Source organism: Balaenoptera musculus, chromosome 5 (genome assembly GCF_009873245.2).
Source record: "Balaenoptera musculus isolate JJ_BM4_2016_0621 chromosome 5, mBalMus1.pri.v3, whole genome shotgun sequence".
NCBI classification, from domain to species: domain Eukaryota; kingdom Metazoa; phylum Chordata; class Mammalia; order Artiodactyla; family Balaenopteridae; genus Balaenoptera; species Balaenoptera musculus.
The window spans coordinates 14,942,423-14,963,361 of NC_045789.1; the positions used below are offsets into that span (position 1 = coordinate 14,942,423).

General features: G+C 38.0%; 1 protein-coding gene across 10 annotated transcripts in view; it reads left to right on the plus strand.

The window, feature by feature from the left end:
• PDLIM5 (PDZ and LIM domain 5) overlaps positions 1-20,939 on the plus strand; it is a 208,990-nt gene that overhangs the window by 61,811 nt on the left and 126,240 nt on the right. For all 10 annotated transcript variants that reach the window (XM_036852954.1, XM_036852957.1, XM_036852964.1 and 7 more), the window contains exon 3: positions 1,464-1,615. In XM_036852954.1, the coding sequence (XP_036708849.1) occupies positions 1,464-1,615 (152 nt within the window). The remainder of the gene's footprint in view (positions 1-1,463; positions 1,616-20,939) is intronic.

The window sequence follows — 20,939 nt, forward strand, 5'->3', positions numbered from 1 at the left end:
GTTGGGGAGAAGCACAGACATGGGCGCTGCCTGGATGGATCTAGCAGTCAATACTGTTTTCTTGATTTTAGGTCCAAAGAGTTGTTCTTGTACACTAGGATTGATCTGCCTTGATCATTATTTTTTAAGGAAAGAATTTGACAACTGATGGTAATCAAAACCTATCTGAGCATACAATATCCACTTGTATTTATTGCTTTGCTTCCAGATTATGAATTCTGGCACTCAGCCCTTGTTCAGTTTGCTGAGGGATGTTTTTCTTTTAATCAAAAAGTAATTTTAGTAAAATGTTCTCTAAAATATTTAGTTTTTGTTAGTTTTTTAAAAAATGTGGTAAAATATACTTATAAAAGTTAGACATTTTAACCATTTTTAATTGCACAGTTCATTAATTGCATCAAGTACATTTTCAGTGTTGTGCAGTCATTACCACTATCCATTTCCAGATGTTTTTCATCATCCCTGCATAAAATCTACACTTTTAAGTATTAGAGAAATAGTGCTTATTTTCTTTCTTTCTTTTTTGGGCCTAGTCTCACCTGTCTTCCAACAGCCCAGTATTCAGTGTGATCTGCTTGTACTTAATGAATTCTAAGCTTGTCATTTTAATTAGAATGGTTCCTTTTGATTTGTACTTGTTCCATGTTTCTGAGTATCTATTAAAATTGCATCATCTTTCATCTTACTGTCATTTTATATTTGTTTGCTCCTTTTGGAGCAATGCAATAGATACATATGAAGTTTGAAGGAGATCAAACTAAATGTAAACATGTAGAAAATTTTGTAAAAAGGGAAAAAAGATTGGGGATTAAAGATCGTGGTACACAAAAGAGTCTGACAGTCTCAGACACAACTGGTTTTCGTCCCCTCGTTCTAAATGCCTGGAGCAGGAAGCACAGCCAGCATAAAAGATATTTGGGCCTGTGATCTAAAAGAATTCAGTCCCTCAAACGCTGGATATGAATTGGACTCAACAGGAAGGATAGTTCAGTAGATCCTCCATCTGTGTTACTCTTTGTGCTCAAACAAAAATACAGCTGTTTAAAGAGTTTTAAAAATTATTTCTAAAAGAGTATTAAATACCCTATTCATATTACTTTTTTTTCCTGCTAAAATGTAGTTGCCTTGCTTACTTCTCTTCCTTATTTGTAACAATCACACACTACTGTTATACAGTAAAGAAATGGAGAACTTATCAGGGACCTTTTCTCAGACAATTAGTTCAGTTTTTTAGAAAGCAAATAAGAATTTAAGAAAATAAGTATGAAAGTATGATAATAAGCATGATAATATGTATGAAAGTCATTTGAATTTTATTTAACTTTACCTGTTAAGCAAGATAATTTGTATTACTTTGTCTAATAGTACATTAATATACTTCTCTTTTGATATAACAAAAGTGTAATTTTCATCTGTGTTTATTTTTAAAGAGTGACAATTCTAATGAAACATATTTTTTACAGCTCAAAGATGGCGGCAAAGCATCCCAGGCAAACGTAAGAATTGGTGATGTGGTTCTCAGCATTGATGGAATAAGTGCACATGGCATGACTCATCTTGAAGCCCAGAACAAGATTAAGGGTTGTACAGGCTCTTTGAATATGACTCTGCAAAGGTAAATTGCTTTTTGTTTGGCTCTGAGAGAGAAAACAACACTGAGGAATGTGTCTTCGTGTGTCTGATTCATGGTGTTAACTAAGAAGCAGTTTCTGTTGCCATTGTTGCAGGTAGGTAAATAAAAAATAGAATGGCTTTTAAATTGGGTAATTGAGCAGCATGAGAATTGGTGAAAGCTTTGGATTATAAGGCATGTATTCACATACGCATAAAGATTGTGTGTGCAGTTTCAGAGAGTTTAAGAATTCCTGAAATTTCTCAATGGAGTGCAGCCTAAGAGTTCTTGTTATAGGGTAAAACTCTTGGCCTTAATATTCTGGGCAGTATATTAGGGGTATTCTTTTAAGATATGATTTGGCTTTTCTTAGTCTGTCTTTTTCCCTTTCTTTCCCTGGGTAGAAAAATAGAATTTTAATATACTCATTTGAAGTCCAAGTTTTCTGAACTCAGTTTGGCTTCAATTTTAAAATAATCATCTCATTGATTGTACTGTATCAGATCTTTTCAGCATCCCAACATTTGAACTGTACTGAGATCACCTGGATTGCTTGTTAAAAACAGTGATAGGAATCAGAATATCTGGAAGTAAGGACCAAGAATTATGAAATATATGAAAAAGTTTTCTATGATTATTATGAAATATGAAGTTAGAACCACTGCAGTGTCTTGGGTTGAGGGGAAGGGAGGAGAAAGAGGGGATAGAGGGAGGGTGATTGAATGATGGCTCTGAACCTTTAGGTTTGTAAGGAAGTAGCTATCATTTACCAGGTGGTCATGGAGGGTTTTAAGCAAGTCTTGCTTTTGATAATTACAGAAGTGTTCTCTGGTCTATAAAATTTGGAAAATGCCATTTACCCCAAAAATATCTCATAGGCTTCCATAAATTGTTGTCTTTATTATAAATCTTTAAGAGGGGACCAACATGCCATACCTTCCTAACATTTTTAGCTAAGAAACCTTTTTTTTTCTTGGAGTCTCTCCTGGGAGTATTTAAAGGATATATACAGGGCAAATTATATGTACTTGTCTGGAAGAGTATCAATTTGGTCTTAAAACTGAATAGGAAAAATTTAGAAAAACTTAGACTTATAGATTTACTTTGTTGTAGCATGACTTTCTGACCAGTTCTCTTTTGGGGGAGTGTGTGTGTGTCTGTGTGTGAAATTGCTTTCAGTGGAACTGTTGAATCAAAGGTCATGTGTATTTAAAATTTGAAAGCTATTAGCTATACATTTTAATGCATGGAAAAGTAATCAATGAGAAAAAATAACCTTGCTTAAAAGTCCTGTTTCGATAGTATCCTTTCTGTCCTATATATTTAGACATGTAACACAAAAATTGTTACTAATTAAGTGAAAATAGTCATTTTTACTGAGAGGCATTTTTGCTATTTTGAAAGGGAACCAAGAAGTCAAGAAGCTTAACTTGTCTGAGATATCAACAAAGCAAAGCAAATACAGATGATGTCGGGCTGTTTCTCAAATTCTAAAGTGAAAGTTTATGTAGGGTATAATCTTTTTTTCTGAGCTGTGTATCATTTCTTTCATAGTAGCCTACTTGTTTTCACATTGTGCTCCCTATTTTACAACCTAAGACTCAGTATCTTATTTTCTATTGACAGCACTTCTGGTTCCATAAGAGTAGATGAAAACCAGATGTTACCCTGTTTGGATGAATTTGCAATTTAAGTAATCTGCTACTGACTCTAATACAGATTCTTTTAAGCTACTTGAATACAAAATCTAACAAACCAACTTGTTATAAACATTTGGAGATACTACTTAATCTTATCTTCGTATTTCTGAATATGGATATTCAGAGACTCAAACTATGAGAGAGAATTTTTGAGTCCTGTTGTTATTCATTGTTATTCTCCTTAAGTTTTTGAACACTTCTTGTGTTAGGTAATGTCAGCCTAAAAGAGATTTGCACTTAAGAGAATTCATGGTATAACATTGACAGTACTACTGAAGAAATACTTTTTGTTTTTTATGGAAAAAATAAAACTTTGAAGAGTTGTCATCAATTCTTCCCTACACCGAAGCCATTTTCTTCTGAAGTTCTCTGTTTCTTATATCAGAGCAAATATTTTTTCTTCCGCTTGTTTCTGAGTTTGAACAACAGCACCCTTAGTTGGCCTCCAGTCACCTGACCCTCTTTATTCCATCTGTCACCAGCCAAGCTGCTCAGCATTCTCCCTCCAAACCGAGTGACCCACAACGGTATTTCCTCTGGGTAACTGTTTTCTTCATGAATATCTAGTATTTGCCTTTACAGGCTTGTCTTAGTCCAGTTTCCCTAGAAACAGAACCTGAGATGGTATTCATGTGCAAATGCTGTATCAAGAGAGTTCTCTCACATGTTACTTAAAGGGGAGTAGGTCAAGCGGGATTGGGAAGAAGAGGAAACTGAGATGAGGAAGGGTTTGCTCTCATTGGATGTCTAGCCTCAGCTTGACCCAGGAGGGAACTTTGCAACAGAATTGTACCATAGAGCCTGGCTTGCCTTGAGGCAAGGGAACTGGGCTTTTGTCCCCTCTCCCCTTCATTCGTTAGTCGTTGACCAGCAGCTGTCCTGGAAATGTGTGTGTGTGCAGGAGCGCAGAAGAGGCTAGGAGGTAGCTTCTGTTGCTTCCACAGGAAGTTGCTGGTATGAACCATTAGCAATGCAGGGGGCACCTTTGGGACTGGATGTACCAAACCAGTCGAAGGGTTCCAGAGGACCCAGCTGGGCACCAGTAGCACGTGCTGTGAGATTCCTTCCAGACTGGAGTCCTTTGCTCAGAGGATTAGGCTCTCTGTGACCCAGGCACACTCAGACTGTCCTCCCCCTCGGACTTCCCTGGCAGTCCAGTGGTTAAGACTCCGTGCTCCCACTTCAGGGGACGAGAGTTCGATCCCTAGTCAGGGATACATGCCGCCTGGTGCAGCCAAAAGTTTAAAAAAAAAAAAAAAGAAAGATTGTCCTCCCCAGATCATCACTACTCGTCAGCGAATACCATCTTTCCATTTAAGGTGGGTTTCGTACTGTCCCTCACGTGCCTTTTTTGTCCTCTCATGAAATTTGCTTCATCTGGAATGCCCACCCACCTCTTCACTGCCAATACATGCCTCCACCTCCACAAATCCCATACCAAACCTCATCATCTACCCATAGTCTTTTCTTACTATTGCAACTCATTCATTTTTTTCCCCTCTAAACTCTTATGACAAGTTTATACCATTCGACTCAACGTTTAATTGTACACTAGGTATAACCAGGAATAACAAGGCAGATTCCATGAATCATATACAAATAAACCTAATTGGTTAATAGTCATACCTAATACTGCCTATGTAATTAACTAATTACTCTGTGTTTCACCAGCTAGACTCCTTGAAAGCAAAGACCTTGTTTTTTGCACTATTTGTATTTGACATCTTGTATAGTTTTGTGCTTTTAGTGTCTAATAAATATTTGATGGGCACCAGCATTATTTCTCAAACTTGGCATCATTTATTTATTCCACAAATACTTTTTGAGCTATTGCTATGTGCATGGGCTTTCTCTAGTTGCGGTGAGCGGAGGCTACTCTTTGTTGTGGTGCACGGGCTTCTCATTGCAGTAGCTTCTCTTGTTGCAGAGTACGGGCTCTAGGTGCGCAGGCTTCAGTAGTTGTGGCACGTGGGCTCAGTAGTTGTGGCTCATGGGCTCTAGAGCGCAGGCTCAGTACTTGTGGCACACGGGCTTAGTTGCTCCGTGGCATGTGAGATCTTCCCGGACCAGGGCTCGAACTCGTGTCGCCTGCATTGGCAGGCGGATTCTTAACCACTGCGCCACCAGGGAAGTCCCCCATGTTTGTTTTTGAAATCAAAGTTACCAGCAATTTTGTTTTGTGAATTTTTTTTGTATTAAGTATTATTGTTATATATCTGTTCATTATATATATATATATATATATTTAATTGACCTCTTCTTTAAGCCCAACCTCAAAATCCTAAAATAAGATTTAGATAATAAAAGGTTAGATAAAGATACTTGCTTGAGTAAGGTTATTTTGGAACTTTTTTTTCAATCTTGTCTGATTTGGGGGTATGTAATAAAGCAAACATATGCTCTCTCATTGATATTCTAAAAAACTAAGACTTGACTCACTATATTCTAGTATCTAATGAATATAGAGGTGTGGAAGATTTCCTTTTGATTTCTTTTATCGTTGGAAAAGATTGGAAAATATTTTTTCCCCCTGAAACGGGCACTGATTCTAAGAGTGCTACAACTGGACAATGAAAAATTCTATTTGAAATTATTTTTCCTCTTGGGAGAACAGGCAAATAGTAGTGTGCTTGTTTTTTAACATCAAGTGCTTTTTGCCTATGCTTTTGATCCCCGTCTAAGTGGATCATTTAAAAAATTACATTATTTCAGCTAATAATAGAAGAAGACTACTTTCTGAAGTTTTGATGTCTAATAACTTTATGAACTATATTAGAGTTGGAGTCTATGAATAAGATTTTTAACTATTTCATTTTATTTCATTAATTCTTTGCATAACATAGATAAACTTGCTACTGACTTACTGTATGAATTGGGGTAAGTTGCTAAACTTCTGGGCCTTAATTTTCTTGACTGTAAAATGAGGTCATGAGTGATTTCTAAGTTCCCTTAAATTCTGGTTCTTGTTCTAGTTTTTTAGCTGTAAATGGATAAGCTCCCTAAAGTTTGCTATTAGATCAAACTGACTTCAGTTTGCTTGTTTTGGCTGAGAGAATCAGGAAATTGGACTTTCTTCACTGGAGTTATCTTAAACTATGCCAGGTTAGCAAAGTGACTTGTACTACCCTGCCGACTTCAAGGTGAAAGGTAGGTCAGATGGATATTCAAACAGCACTTAATCATAAAAAAATACTTTATATACTTGTCCTTATTTTATATTTTAAAATTAATCCTTTCAGAATCACAGAGAATATATATAACTTTTCTAATCTTCCTTGTTCTTTACATTATCAGTAGTGGCATATCTGTGGGTTTATTTACTTATTTACTTTGGTTCCTTAAATTTCATTTAGTGTATAACTTGTTATGATTGGAAGTGAAAGATCTAGAAGGATTGAGTTTTGAAAAATATTGATGTACTCTCTTTCTGCCTCCCCCTTCTTCCTCATCCTTCAAACAGCAGAAAAATTGTCAGAGGTCCGGTAACTACTACTAATGAATGACAGACTGGAATAATTTAATAGGCACAGTGAGTTACAAAAAAAAAAAGAAGTAGCTGTGGTACCAGACTGAAGCTATTAGCCATCTTTTGTTTCATTTTAATGGATTGCTTAACATCCTGTTACTGTTAACTTTAATGAGTTCACCTCTGCTCTTTCTTTCACTATTAGCATAGCGGCAAGATATTAAAAAATATTTTTTTTAATCCAAGTTTTCAGTTCTCTATCTGGGATGTTTCAATTCATGTGAATTAAAAGACATTTAGTTCGATTACCTTTTCGTTTAATTGGAGTTGCACATTATCCCACCTCAGGTTCCTTTTTCCCCCTTGGTATTTCACATACTTTTTGAATGTGTTTTCTGCAATTTAGGTTTTACTGTTTGTTTGTTTGTTTGATCGTTTGTGTTGGTTTTAGTTTCTTTTTTTAATTCTTTGTTTGGAGGATAACTTTTCCAGAAGGACTGTCTGATTAATCCTCCCTCTCCCTCATCGTTAAAATTAGAAGTGCTGCTTAGGAAAGGGGATGAGGACAAGCAAGCGTTGACATCTCTTCTGTGCAAGGCTTTTCACATATGCATTTAATCCTGTTATCAGTCCATTGAGAAAGGAGTTAGCATACCCATTTTTCAGATGGTTAATTTATGGTTTCGAGGGTTTATGCGACTTGTATAACAAACCCAGGTCCGTTCAAAGACTGTTTCCCTCCCCACTTTCTTATAGCTAGGACTTGGCGACTATAGTCTCCTAATAAAATTTGATAAGACAGGATAGTAATTCAGTAGGGGTAACTCTTTGACTCTTTCACTTGTAAGCAACAGTGTCTCTGTTTTCACACTCACCTGTTGGTATTCTGTAATAAATATTATGCCTGAATTATTTTCTATGTGCTTCGTAGACCCTATAGGTTAGAATAAAAGTAAAAGAGAAAAAGGAGGCTAAGTAGGTTCATGGGTCACTAGATAGGAGCATTCATTTGGATACTGACTTGTATATATGGTTGCCTGTCCTAAATCAGAATACCATCTTTTATTTTTCCCTCCCAAGTTTATAAGCCTGTTCACTATATTTGCTAAATTATTACTGTATTAAAGTTTGAAGACTTTGTTCTTCAGCAGGCTTCTGTGTATGCATCCCATGAGTAACTAAGGGTTCAGGAATTTAAAAAAATACATTTTTAAGACTTTCTGCTCAATATGACACTGACTGGAAAAGATACCAAAACTGTCAATCAACAAATCCATCAACAGACATGGAAGAGAAGTATTTCTCTTCTGTCTCTTTTTCTTCAATTCGGTAGGGATGAAGATTGCTGAAAATGAACTTGAAGGCTCACATTAGTACATCTTTTTTAATAGTCTGTAGCAATTTGAATATGGGTTCATCGGGGTGTATTTTGCATTTTGAAATTCTTCCCTGAACTTTGCCTCTTGAAAGTGCACAGTTATTTTATTTTATTTTTTATAAATTTATTTATTTAATTTTTGGCTGTGTTGGGTCTTCGTTGTTGCACGCAGGCTTTCTCTAGTTGCTGTGAGCCAGGGCAACTCTTCGCTGCAGTGCGCAGGGCTTCTCATTGCGGTGACTCCTCTTGTTGTGGAGCACAGGCTCTAGGCACGTGGGCTTCAGTAGTTGTGGCACGCGGGCTCAGTAGTTGTGGCTCGCGGGCTCTAGAGCGCAGGCTCAGTAGTTGTGGCGCACGGGCTTAGTTGCTCCGCGGCATGTGGGATCTTCCTCCCTGACTAGGGCTTGAACCCGTGTCCCCTGCATTGGCAGGCCGATTCTTAACCACCGCACCACCAGGGAAGTCCCTTTTATCTTTAACTTTTATTTTTTAACATAAAAGTCTTACTTATTTTTCTGAAGGAAAAATTACTTCAGTTATAATCCTTTGGGAAAATAATCCTGGGAAATAATATATTTAAAGACATGTTTAAAGCTTTATTGTAAAATTTTAATTTGTAGAATATTTCATCTCTGCAGAATTTTTAAACGAAGCCACGAAATAGAGATATAAAGAAGGAGAATGGTAATAAAACTGACTTTGAAATTAGGCAAACTTGGTGCAAACCTTGATTCTACCACTTGCCTAGCTTAAGCAAGTTACATAAGTGAGTTTCAGGTAACCATTTGTAAATGGGCATAGTAATAACTGCCTTCTAAGGCTCTTGTAAAGATTAAATAACAAATGTAAAGAACCTAGGATATAACAGATATAAGTTTTCTCTTCTTTCTTCCTATTTCTCCAGTATAAGTAAGTATTAATATAGTATCCATTGTAAAGTTACTTCCAGGAGGTTATATTTATTTTGTTTCTTAGCAACAAAATGCGTGTGACTGGAGGGAAATAGGGAGAAAATGAGAGGGCAGTCGGGTAGGTAGTTATCTTGGAAAGTCAGAAAGATGATTATGCAAGTGTTAGAAGAAAGGATTGTTTAGTCAAGTGAGTGGTTTTTGATCATACAGTTGTAAAGCTTTTTAAAAGCATGAGGGGATACAAACATTATGCTGAGTGCCAGCTAACTACTGCTTTGGTTAAAAAACTCTCAACCAGTAATATATGGCAGCGAAGAGAAACCAGTACATACCTAGTCTTGTTTTTTCTGCTAATTCCTCTTGTTCTTCTTAGAGGAAGAATGCAGATGTAATTCTCTTTCACTGTGGGTTAAGCCAGAAAGACAAACAAACAAAGCAAGTATTTTTTCTGTCACTCTCCCATCCAAATTCATGTGTATTCCCTTTAAAGTAATTTAAATTAGTTAAATTGCTAACTTTTGGACTGTGTTATGATACTTTTAGAAATACTTTTCTCTTGTAACTTTTCATCAACACTGTCATTACTTAATTAGTTGGAAAATCTCATAATGTTCCAAATTTTTGAACATTGGACTTCTCTAGATTTACCTTATGACCAGAAGCCATAAGGGGTAGATGTAAAGAGAGTGATTTATGATTTCTGCCTTTAAGGAACTTATGTCTATTTATTAGGACATTCATTGAGGTAAGAAGACACAGAAAGTGCTACAGAGGTTCAAAGAGGGCAAGATCTCATTGAAACGGAAAGGCTTCCTGGAGGTGCTGCATCTTGGGCTAGGCTTTGATGAGAAGGCCATCCAGATGGAGGTGGCCAGTCCCCAGGCATCTGTGGGGGGGAGTATGTGGACCAGTTGGAAATGGAGATAAGAATAAAAGTTAGATTGAAATAGTGCTTTGCAGAGTCTTAGACACTGAGATATTAAAAGTTTTGAGGGGCTTCCCTGGTGGCGCAGTGGTTGAGAATCTGCCTGCCAATGCAGGGGACACGGGTTCGAGCCCTGGTCTGGGAAGATCCCACATGCCGCGGAGCAACTAAGCCCGTGAGCCACAACTACTGAGCCTGTGCGTCTGGAGCCTGTGCTCCGCAACAAGAGAGGCCGCGATAGTGAGAGGCCCGCGCACCGTGATGAAGAGTGGCCCCCGCTCGCCACAACTAGAAAAAGCCCTCGCATAGAAACGAAGACCCAACACAGTCATAAATAAATAAATTAATTAATTAATTTAAAAAAAAACAGATAAGAGTGAAGTGTTCTGGTGTTGTAAAAACAGCACTTCATACTTGGCTAAAAAAATAAAAAAGTTTTGATCAGAAAAGTGACATTTTCTGGATAATATTTAGTGAGATAGCTTGGAAGAAGGTGGAGAGGCCAGAGGCAGGGAGACTGGTCGGGCAAGAATTACGGTAACGTGGCTATTTGAGGGCTTGGAGTGGAAAACAGAGGAGAACTGGGAGAAATGAGAACTTGTGAGCAGTAGTTCTGAAAGCCACAGTAATGGTGTGGATGTGAGGGAAGAGGGAAGAACCGAAGACAGCTCAGGTGCTCAGCCAGCTGGACCCAGGCTTCGTTCTCCTTCCATCTCCCCCTTGTTCCTCTCCTCACCGGAGCGTAGCTGCTGCCGCTGTCATGTCACCGAAACTGACGCTTGGGCGTCTCACGGGTTCCCCAAGCTCAACATGGTCAAAACTGAGCTCCACACTGCGTGTCACCAGCTTGCATCTCCTGCTGCGCTCATCTCGGTGAAGGGCCCACCATCCACCCTGGTACCCAGATCAGAAAGACCCATTCCTTGCTGAACCTCCCGCACCCATCTCTAACCACCTGTCAGCGCAATTTGCATAGATCCCCAAGCACACTATGAGTAGAATAGAATAAATTAGCATGGCCTCAGGGTGGGTTGGTGGGGAGAGACACAGCTCCTAGCCCTAATGCCTGTATCTTAAACAGAAAGGTTTAAGGTCCATCGGTTTGGCATATGCTAACTGAACATTTGCTGTGCTGGTCACTGGGGAGAGAAAGGGAGTCCTCACACCTGCCCTCAAGGAGCTCACAGGGTGCAGCAGTGGCTTCTGACCTTAAATAAGGACCTTTTTTTTTCAGTGTCAAATATTTCATGGGCAACCCTTCCCCCACCACGTTAGGATAACAATTATTTTTTAAGTAACTGCAGATTTTGTAAATATTATATTGCCGTTTTAAATGAAGAGGAAGATTTTTTACGTGTATGTGTAAGAATCTACATTTATTTAAAAATCCAAATATATAATACATGATTTAAGCAGACTTTAGTGTTTAGTACATAGATGAATTCATGAGTCATTTGTGAAAACTTAGAAGTGTGTGCCCGTTACCTCCAGCTGCTTCAAGTGTGGTTCACAGATTGAGAACCACTGGCCAAAAACATTTAAGCCATCTGGAAGTAGAGAGACAGGGGAGCAGAGACATCCACAGGGAAGGCGAGACTGAGGAGAGACAGCATGAGGATGGCGAGGGAAACAAAGACAGAAAGACACAGACTGCAGGACCGTTGAAGGAGTAGAGTAACAGGAGAAGATTCTCCTGGTCACATCGGTTTATAGCAGATTAAAAAGACCCATGGTTCCACAACATCGGATTCTACCAGATTTACCTTCATTATCATTTTAAGAAAAAAAGCTAATTTCAGAGTTTAAGAGGAGAAGCATGCAGTTATTTCCTTGTATAAAAAGGAATAGCTGAGAAAGATGTAACATGCACCCTAAGTGGAAAGAATATCACGCCCAACTTTTGAAGGGAAGAAATAATATTCTATTTTTACACGCTCCAGTGCCTATCACCGCGGCTTGGACATAGAAGATACTCAGTAAATAGTTATTGCCTTGAATAGTAGAGACTGCTACTTTTAAAAATACAGTAATTTTTCTACTTTTGCGTAACAAACTTAGAAATAATTCACGAGGAGTTATTAGTGAGGTAGAGTGACAGACTGGTCATTCTTGTGTTTTGAATGGCAGCAGTCTCCTTGGAATTCAAAATAAACATTGTTGTCCATCGCATTGAGAGCTTTTGAAAGGATTGAAATTCAGGTCACTCCCAACTGTTTCCAGCGGCTGTTGTTGCTATTAGGGTCTCAAAGGCTGAAATAGCTTAGGCTTTATACCAGTTGGAAAGTAAACAGGAGTGAAGGGCTGTGCAGAACACAAGCGGCAGAGTATTTATACTGTTGAACTTTGCAGCTTACTTCTTCTTTCATGTATTTCAAAGGCTGTGTTTTCCTAGTAAACCAGCTTTATAAATAGATCTCTAAATGTTACTAGTCCTAATAATTTCTTTTATCAGCTATGATCCCTATTAACACTTGATCTGAAATTTAAAGCATATGAAAAATAGTCTTTCATTCATCTGTTTTTTGTATGTATGAATTTTAATTTCTTGTATAATACAGCAAGAGTTCATTTCTGCATTACAATAAAAATCCATAGATGATAATCTTGAGTTCAGTGACCTCTCTTACAATCAAGTCTGCCTTTATCTTGACTGTTGTGGCTGAAGTTTATGGCACTGTTTTCCTGTGTAATTCATCCCGTTACAATGAATACGAGGGGCTTTCCAGATTCTTTTGTTTTATTGGAATTTTGTTATATAGACTGTGTTTTGAAATAGTGGATTATTTATTAGTTCAGAATGTTTTTGTTATCCTGAGGTTATGTCTGGTCACTAAATTATTGTTAAAACTAAGAAAAGTATTTTTGTATTTGGAAGCTAAGCTAGTTAACTGCCTCTTTCAAACTAGGATTTTAATCTCTTTGACACACTGAAATATAGAACAACATCTCTTTTCTAGATTTCATAGATTCTGTAACATTCACATAGATTTCATTTTCTAATGAGAACCTGTCTTTGCTTTGGTAAGGCAAAGAGTTATCTCCAAGGGATCAAAGTGAATTGTTACTTTATTGAAACTTTGCTGTGATGTTTTTGATTTTTATGTGTAATTTTTATTGCTATATAATATTTACAGTTGAATTTTTTTAGTATTATGCAGAAAAGTGTTCATTTTTATTTTCCCTTTAAAGAAGCTTGTATGGGTTATAGCAATATTCGTGTTCCCAAGGACTTTAGGTAATAGTTTTTCTTCTGAGATAGCTGATGGAAAAAGTGTTCAAGTTGCTAGGGATGCCAGTGTTCATAGCAGCATTATTTACAATTGCCAAGGTATGGAAGCAACCTAAGTGTTCATCGACTGATAACTGGATAGAGAAGATGTGGTGTATATACACAATGGAATACTACTCAGTCATAAAAAGGAATGAAATCTTGCCATTTGCAGCAACACGGATGGACTTGGAGGGCATTATGCTAAGTGGAATAAGTCAGACAGAGAAAGACAAATACTGTATGATATCACTTAGATGAAAACAAAAAAGAAGTAGACTCACAGATACAGAGAACAAACTTGTGGTTGCCACTGGGGCGATGGAAGAGGGGAGGCGCAATATAGGGTAGGGGATTTAAAAAAGGGTTATTATGGGATTATATGAAGTCACGCGTGTGAAACTTTTGAAAATTATAAAGCACTATAGAATTTAAAAATAAAATAAAATACCAAACACTTTAAAAAAAAAGTTCCTAGGAATGCTATTTCAGTCATGTTTCTTAGTACACAGTAGGAATTTAGCAAGTAAAGCATATTAAAGAAAAAGAAACTGGAATTTTAAATTTTTACTCCAACAAGTTACTAAGCTAGGAGCTTTATATACTTTAGTCATTTAATCTTCACAGCTGTTATTGTGGCAGATATTGATATTATCCCTGCACTTTACAGGAAAGTTAAGTAAATACTTCAGAGTCACACAACTTGTAAGTAAGCCAGAAGTCAATCTCGGATCTGTTTCCCTCCTAATATAATGATTTTTCTACAGTGTTACACTATCTCTTTAAACAAAGGAACTTTAAAAATATTTTTATTGTACAGTCATCGTAATACATGTTGTCTAAAAGTTCATTTTGCTTTTCCAAATACACCACAAAATAAGCATTTTTGCCATTAACTTTGTTTGATATTCCAGTAAATTTCAAATTCCATGGAAAACACTAGCAAGGAGTCAATGCTCTTTGAAAAATTTGCTTTTTTAGAAGCTCACAAAATATTCTAGCGGTAATATTACCTCATTCATTCCTTTAGCAGCTCCAATGTATACATTTTCTGGGTAAATTAAAGCAGCTTTAATAATACCTTCATTTGTGGAACAGTTTTTCAGTTGAATTAAAATGCATGGCTAAGTTCAAGTACAGGGAACAGACCTTGTAGATTCAGAGTATTTTAGAGTTTGGAGCAACCCCAGCTGTCAGCCTGTGGAGCTCTTAGTCCATCTACACAATTTGTCTCTTTTTGTACTTCACAATTTCTTTTTGATCTGTGTAAAAAATACCTACGGTGCCCACGCTGTGACAGTCGTGACGCCGCGTTGGAGCCGTACAGCAGAGGAGCTGAGGTCAGCCTGTGAGCCGCCCCTCCTCACCCCAGCGCCTTTCACCTGGCTCTGCGCTTTTCTCATGTGTTTTGTGGTCTAATTACAATGTTCTCTTAGGTCTCTCATTGGTATCTTAAGCCGAGAGTGGGAAATAATGCTGGATTTAGTGGTAAATCGGTTTATAGGAAATACCGTAACTGCTAAACAAACCAACATGTTTCCTCTTTTCTCTAATCTTTTCTCCTACTTTCTTTAAGTTGCTTATCTTCCTGCATTTCTTTCTTTCTTTGGAGCCTTAAAATCCCTCCTCTTGGCTCTAAGGTGTCAAAATGTCCTCCCCAAATTATATGTGTCTGGTGCTTGAATAAACCGTATGTAATTGAGTTACAGAAATAAGTAAAATATTTTTACAGAAATAAGTAAAATGTTTATGTTGTTTCAGTGGATATCGAGACCTTAGAAACGCTACAATACAACCACCTCCACCCCCCCCACCACACCACCCCTCCCCCACCGTAACACACACACACACACACACACACACACACACACGTGGGATGAGTGGTGATGGCAGGAAGGAACAGAGTAGCATTGTTCAAGCACCTGAAGTTTTGAATTCTGAAAAGGAAGAATTGTTTAGACCAAGGGCAGTGAGAAAGTTTGCCGGGACCCCAGAGAAGAGAGATCCTAGTTCAGGGTGATTCCATGATTAAAATACAGGGCAAGTTATAAGTTAGTACAAAAAGCACTCTGTTTTCCCAGGAATCAAATGAGATGCGCTGCCCTGGAGGTTAAAAGGACTGTAAAAGCTTCAGCAGGATGTGAATGAGTGGCAAGAGGAACTGAGTTTTCTGTAACTTGCACTCATGCATGTGTATCTATATATAACACCAAATTCATACCCCCAGTTCCTTTGTAGTGTAGAAAACTTTGTAGTGTAGTGTAACGAACATTGTAGTGTAGAACACTTTAGGCTGCTGACTGAATGTTCTGACTAAAGAGGACATTTATGAGAATGGAGAAATGTCGGGGAATCTTGGGGCCACTGAGGCCATGAGGTATGGGAGAGAAGCACCCTCTTTTCCTCCCTCCCTTTCTCCCTTTCTTCTGAAAGCGTATGTTGAACTATAGTTAAATATATGGGCAGTGACTATGCTAGGATCAGGGACTAAGTAGGGAAATAAATGCATCTCTTAGTTCAAGAAGCCCCTGGTGGGAAGAAGCAGACATTTTTATAATACAGGTGAGTGCTGGTCAGAATGCAGGTGTGTACAAGTAGCATCTGGGACGTAGAGGAAGGAGTCAGAAGGAGGCAGAGAAGATACTCCATGAGCTAAGGCATGAGTCGAAGCTTGAATGTAGAACCGGGGCTTGCCAGGGGGTCAGCAGTAGGAAGAGAGAGGGCATTCTAGGTAGAGAGGGCGGCACACCCTGCCCTGAGAACTTGTCAGTAGTCCGCTGTGGCTGAAATGTAGCTTTTGAGAGAACAGGAAGAGTAGGAGATGGTTAGAGGGTTCAGAGGGTTCAGATTATTCTAAAAGGTGCTCAGCTGCCATAAGTCACATTTTGAATTTTGGTTCTTTGTCAGTGGGAAACTGTGGAAGAGTTATTTGGCAATAACAGGTTCAAAAATAATAGCTAATATTTATTGAGTAGGTACTGTATGCCAGGCATTCTTTTAAATGCTTTACGCATAACTCATTTAATCCTTTCGAGAACTCTGTGAGGCTTGGATGCTGTTATTATTCTTCTATCAAAGATAAGGCAAACTATGCCTGCAGTCAGCTGCGGGATTAGGAGCCCAGGTGTTCGGGCTGCGTGCAGGATGTGTAGGGCCTGGAGAGGAGGATGCCAGTCAGGAGACCGTTCACAGGTGCAGGTGGGAGCGAGTGAAGGCCCGGGCTAGACAGAGGTGGTGAGAGTTCTGCTGCTGGTGAGGACAGAAAGTTCCAGAACTGCTTGGATAACTTTCTGGTGAGCAGCTATGCTGATTCCGGTCTTCCTGCCTCCTTGCTTATTGCTTTTTTCTCCCATTTAGAACTCAATTCTGTTCCTTCTGTTTAGTTTTTCTCTCTTCTCTCCCGTTAGTAATGCTTATGTCCTCATTCTTTTAACAAATATTTGTCAGGTTTTTAGTTGGTGTGAGGCTGCATTAATTACTGTGCAGTTACAGAAAAGAAAAAAAAAGAGAGAGAGACACACAGTCCCTGCCTTAACGAGGTGTATGACAGGTCAGATAAGTGCAGAACCTGTAATTCAAGTCAGTGTGAGAGGGGCCATCAGGATGATACAAACTTCTGGAAAAGCCATGGTCATTTGTGTATAGTTCATCTTCTGTTTGTATTTCTTAAGCGATTTGAGGGATTCATCTGGGCTGGCGAGGTCTACAGTTCCCTAGCTTCTCAAAGTCAGATCTGGGCCACTCATTGGGCCATTATGTAGCTATTTTTAGGGGCATAGAAGACTTACCGTCTGTGTCTTCTCCTCTTCTGTCTCTTACATGGAGATTTGTCATTGGATATAGGGTTTACTCGGGATGATCTCATCGCCAGATCTTTAACTTAATTATATCTTCAAAGACCCCTTTTCTAAATAGGTAGCATTCACAGGGTCTGGGTGTAAGGACATGGACATATCTTTTTGAGGACCACCATTCAATCCACTACAGGTACATACTCTTATTACCCCAATTTTCCAGGGAGGCACTGAGTGAGTGGGGGGTAAATCTGTTATGACCAGAAGCTGTACCTCTCCACCACCACACTGAGATGCTGTGCAAATTTATTCTGCTCTGTTTGTAGATGATCTGTTTTGAAGTATTACCTGTGTGATAGCTAGTCTTTTAATTAATTAGGAATGAATTCACGCTTGGTAAGTTTTTTCTGCTTGTTGCATAGTATCTGTTTTGGGATGTATATGCGTAAGATTCATTGATGAATTCTCTTGATAAAGACTGGAGTCACTGTGCCATGGGTAACTCCAGCAGAGAAGAGGCAGTATAGACTAGTTTTTCTGGTTCAGTGAAACCAGTCAGAAACACCAGAGTTCTAATCCTGACTTCATCACTTACTAGCTCTACTATGAGCAAGTTACTTCAGCTCTTAAAACCTCAGTTTATTTACCCATAAATTAGGAACCCCTATTCTGTAGAGTAGATCGATTAGTTGAAAAATTAAACCTGAGCATTTAATAAGTAGTTTGCTAAATCAACTGTACTTCAGTTTAAAAAATTAGTTTGCCTAAATTAAGCATATTAATTTTTAAAAACTATAATTCCAATGTCTATGAATTTTTAAGGCTTATTTAACCCTCTTTACTAGTAAAAGCTATACTTTTTAAACAGTTGTCTGTATCACAAATGATGGCGCTTGCTTCTTCTTTTTTTTTTGGCTGCCCCACGCGGCTTGCGGGATCTTAGTTCTCTGACCAGGGATTGAACCCGGGCCCCCTGGCAGTGAAAGCGTGGATTCCTAACCCATGGACCGCCAGGGAATTCCCGGAGCTTGCTTCTTTAAATTAGAATTTTAATACATGAGCATCGTTCATTATCCATGTACATATATGGTATTTTTTAAAGCCTAGATAATATTTGCTTTGCCTGTTTGTGGTATCTCCCTCAGCACACTTTGGTTTTATTGTTTATGTTTTTCTTTTTAAAAGATCATTTCTCTTACCCAGTGCCTGACACACATATCAAAAAGGTAAAAATTACAAGAAAGAATGTTGCTCAGGTCACAATATTGGATTATTGTACTCTCAGCATTTTGTGAGCGCTAGCTTCTTCCTAAGGAGACATTCTTGTTAAGGTTGGAGGTCACTGTCTCTTTTTAAGAGCCCTATGTTCCAATTCTAAATAATATTTCCTAGATGGAAAACATGACCATCTTTCATTTTATTGCCCTTTTAAGGTAGATGTTTACTGAGAATACTGGATGCCGGATAAAACAAACTGCCCCAGTCTAGTCGTTCTTACTTATTCTTGTTTGTTTTTCACTTACTCATTCTTGTTATTCTTGTTGTGTAAGCCCATTTGATAATAAGGTCATGGTGCTTGGCTATATTTTTCATCTATTTTTCTGAGGAAAGGACTGATTTTTTTTTCAATATTGTCTTCTCTTATCCTATTAAATTCCTGACAACTGAGAAGTTTTCAAAAATAGATATTTTAGAAAACAGTATTTTTTGAAATATGTCTTATTTTTTGGTATTTTATAAAAACTCTTAGACTGTAGTCTTAACATAATCTGTCTTGAATAGGACTGTTGTTTAGATAATGCGAAACGCTGTGAAGTGTTAGGCCCAACTGAGTAGTATTTGTAAATATTTTTTTTCCACTTTTGTGCAGATAGTACAATAATAGCTGCAAAGTTTTTGACCATTAGCATTTATGAAGCTTGCTTCAGGCAGAGTATATTATCACAGAGTTGAATGGAGTGATGGATTTTTTTAAAATTAATTAATTTATTTATTTTTGGCTGCGTCGGGTCTTCTTTGCTGCACGTGGGCTTTCTCTAGTTGCGGTGAGCGGGGGCTACTCTTCGTTGCTGTGTGCAGGCTTCTCACTGCGGTGGCTTCTCTTGCTGCGGAGCACGGGCTCTAGGCACGTGGGCGTCAGTAGTTGTGGGACGTGGGCTCAGTAGTTGTGGCTCCTGAGCTCTAGAGCGCAGGCTCAGTAGTTGTGGCGCACGGGCTTAGTTGCTCTGCGGCATGTGGGATCTTCCCTGACCAGGGCTTGAACCCGTGTCCTCTGCATTGGCAGGCGGATTCTTAACCATTGCGCCACCAGGGAGGCCCGAGTGATAGATTTTTTAAAATATTCTGACCCAAATGATATTGCATTACTCATACTGCTCCTACTATTAATCTTTTCCTGGAGTAGAAAACGGTTAGTTCCTACCACACCCCGTTTAAACATCCTCACCCCCTCCTTCACACACACATATACACCCATGTGTACACACCCACATTTCTAAGTGGATGTAACAATGTAGAAAAAGAAGATAAACTCCACTTAGAGAAGTATATGTAAGTAGCAGTTTTCCTCTCTGCATTTACTTTTTCTTTAAATTGATATCAAACAAAAGCTACAGGCATACCTTGGCGATACTGTGGGTTCGGTTCCAGACCACCGCAATAAAGTGAATATTGCAATAAAGTGAGTCACATGAAATTTTTGGTTTCTCAGTGCATGTAAAACTTATGTTTACACTATGCCGTAGTCTGTTACGTATGTAATAGCATCATGTCCAACAATGTACGTACCTTAATTAAAAAATACTTTATTGCTAAAATATGCTAACCATCCTCTGAGCTTTCAGCAAGCCATAGTAGTAAAAGATCATTGATCACAGATCACCATGACAAATATAATAATAGTGAAAAAGTTTGAAATATTGTGAGAAATTACCAAAATGTGATGCAGAGACTCGAAGGGAGCAAATGCTGTTGGAAAAAGGCACCAATAGATTCACTGGATGCAGCGTTGCGACAGACCTTCAATTTGTAAAAAAACAAAGTGCAATAAAGCAAGACGAGGTCTGCCTGTATTTGGAAATCTTTTGGAGTTTGCTCTGAAAAGGTTCCAGATGTGTTGTTTTCTGTACCCTTACTCTTTAGGAAATATATTAATATGTTTAATATTTAATCTGATATTAAATATAAATAAAAATTTCTGTTATTAATAGAAGATGTTTTGAAACATGTATAGGTGTTCTTGATTATTTAACATACCATCTCTAATTTGAAGTAACTTTTAAAACATAAAGCTGAATTTAGTCTATGGAAGAGATATGAAAGCGTCAGGGATGTCAAATTTTTAAACTTGAATATTTTAGGATTTTTATACACACACACACACACACACATCACTTATACTTTTTACTTAATATATTCAACCCTAACATTCCTTTTGGCAACAAGCCATTCCTTTTTCAAATCTAAATATGTAATGGATTTAAAGTATTAGAAATTGCATCTGGGTTATGTTGTGTTATCTCAATTAGCATCGTAACATCTAGTTTTACAGTTACTGTTAGTGATTTTAGGCTTAAGGAAACAGCATTTATCAAAAGTTAGTGGTAAAACTTCAGTTACCCCCAAAACCTCAGGGCATAGCTAATTCTGAATAACTGAATTTTCTAGATAAATTGACATTAAATACCTCAATTCTTTAAAATGTTTGCTGTAACATTTTCCTAGAAGTCTTTCAAAAATGATTTCTTTGTGTATTAGTTTCCTATTGAGGCTGTAACAAATTACCACAGACTTAGTGGCTGAAAAAAGCCCACAAATTCATTATCTTACAATTCTGGAGGTCAGAAGTCCAAAATGGGTCTCACTGAGCTAAAATTATGGTGTTGG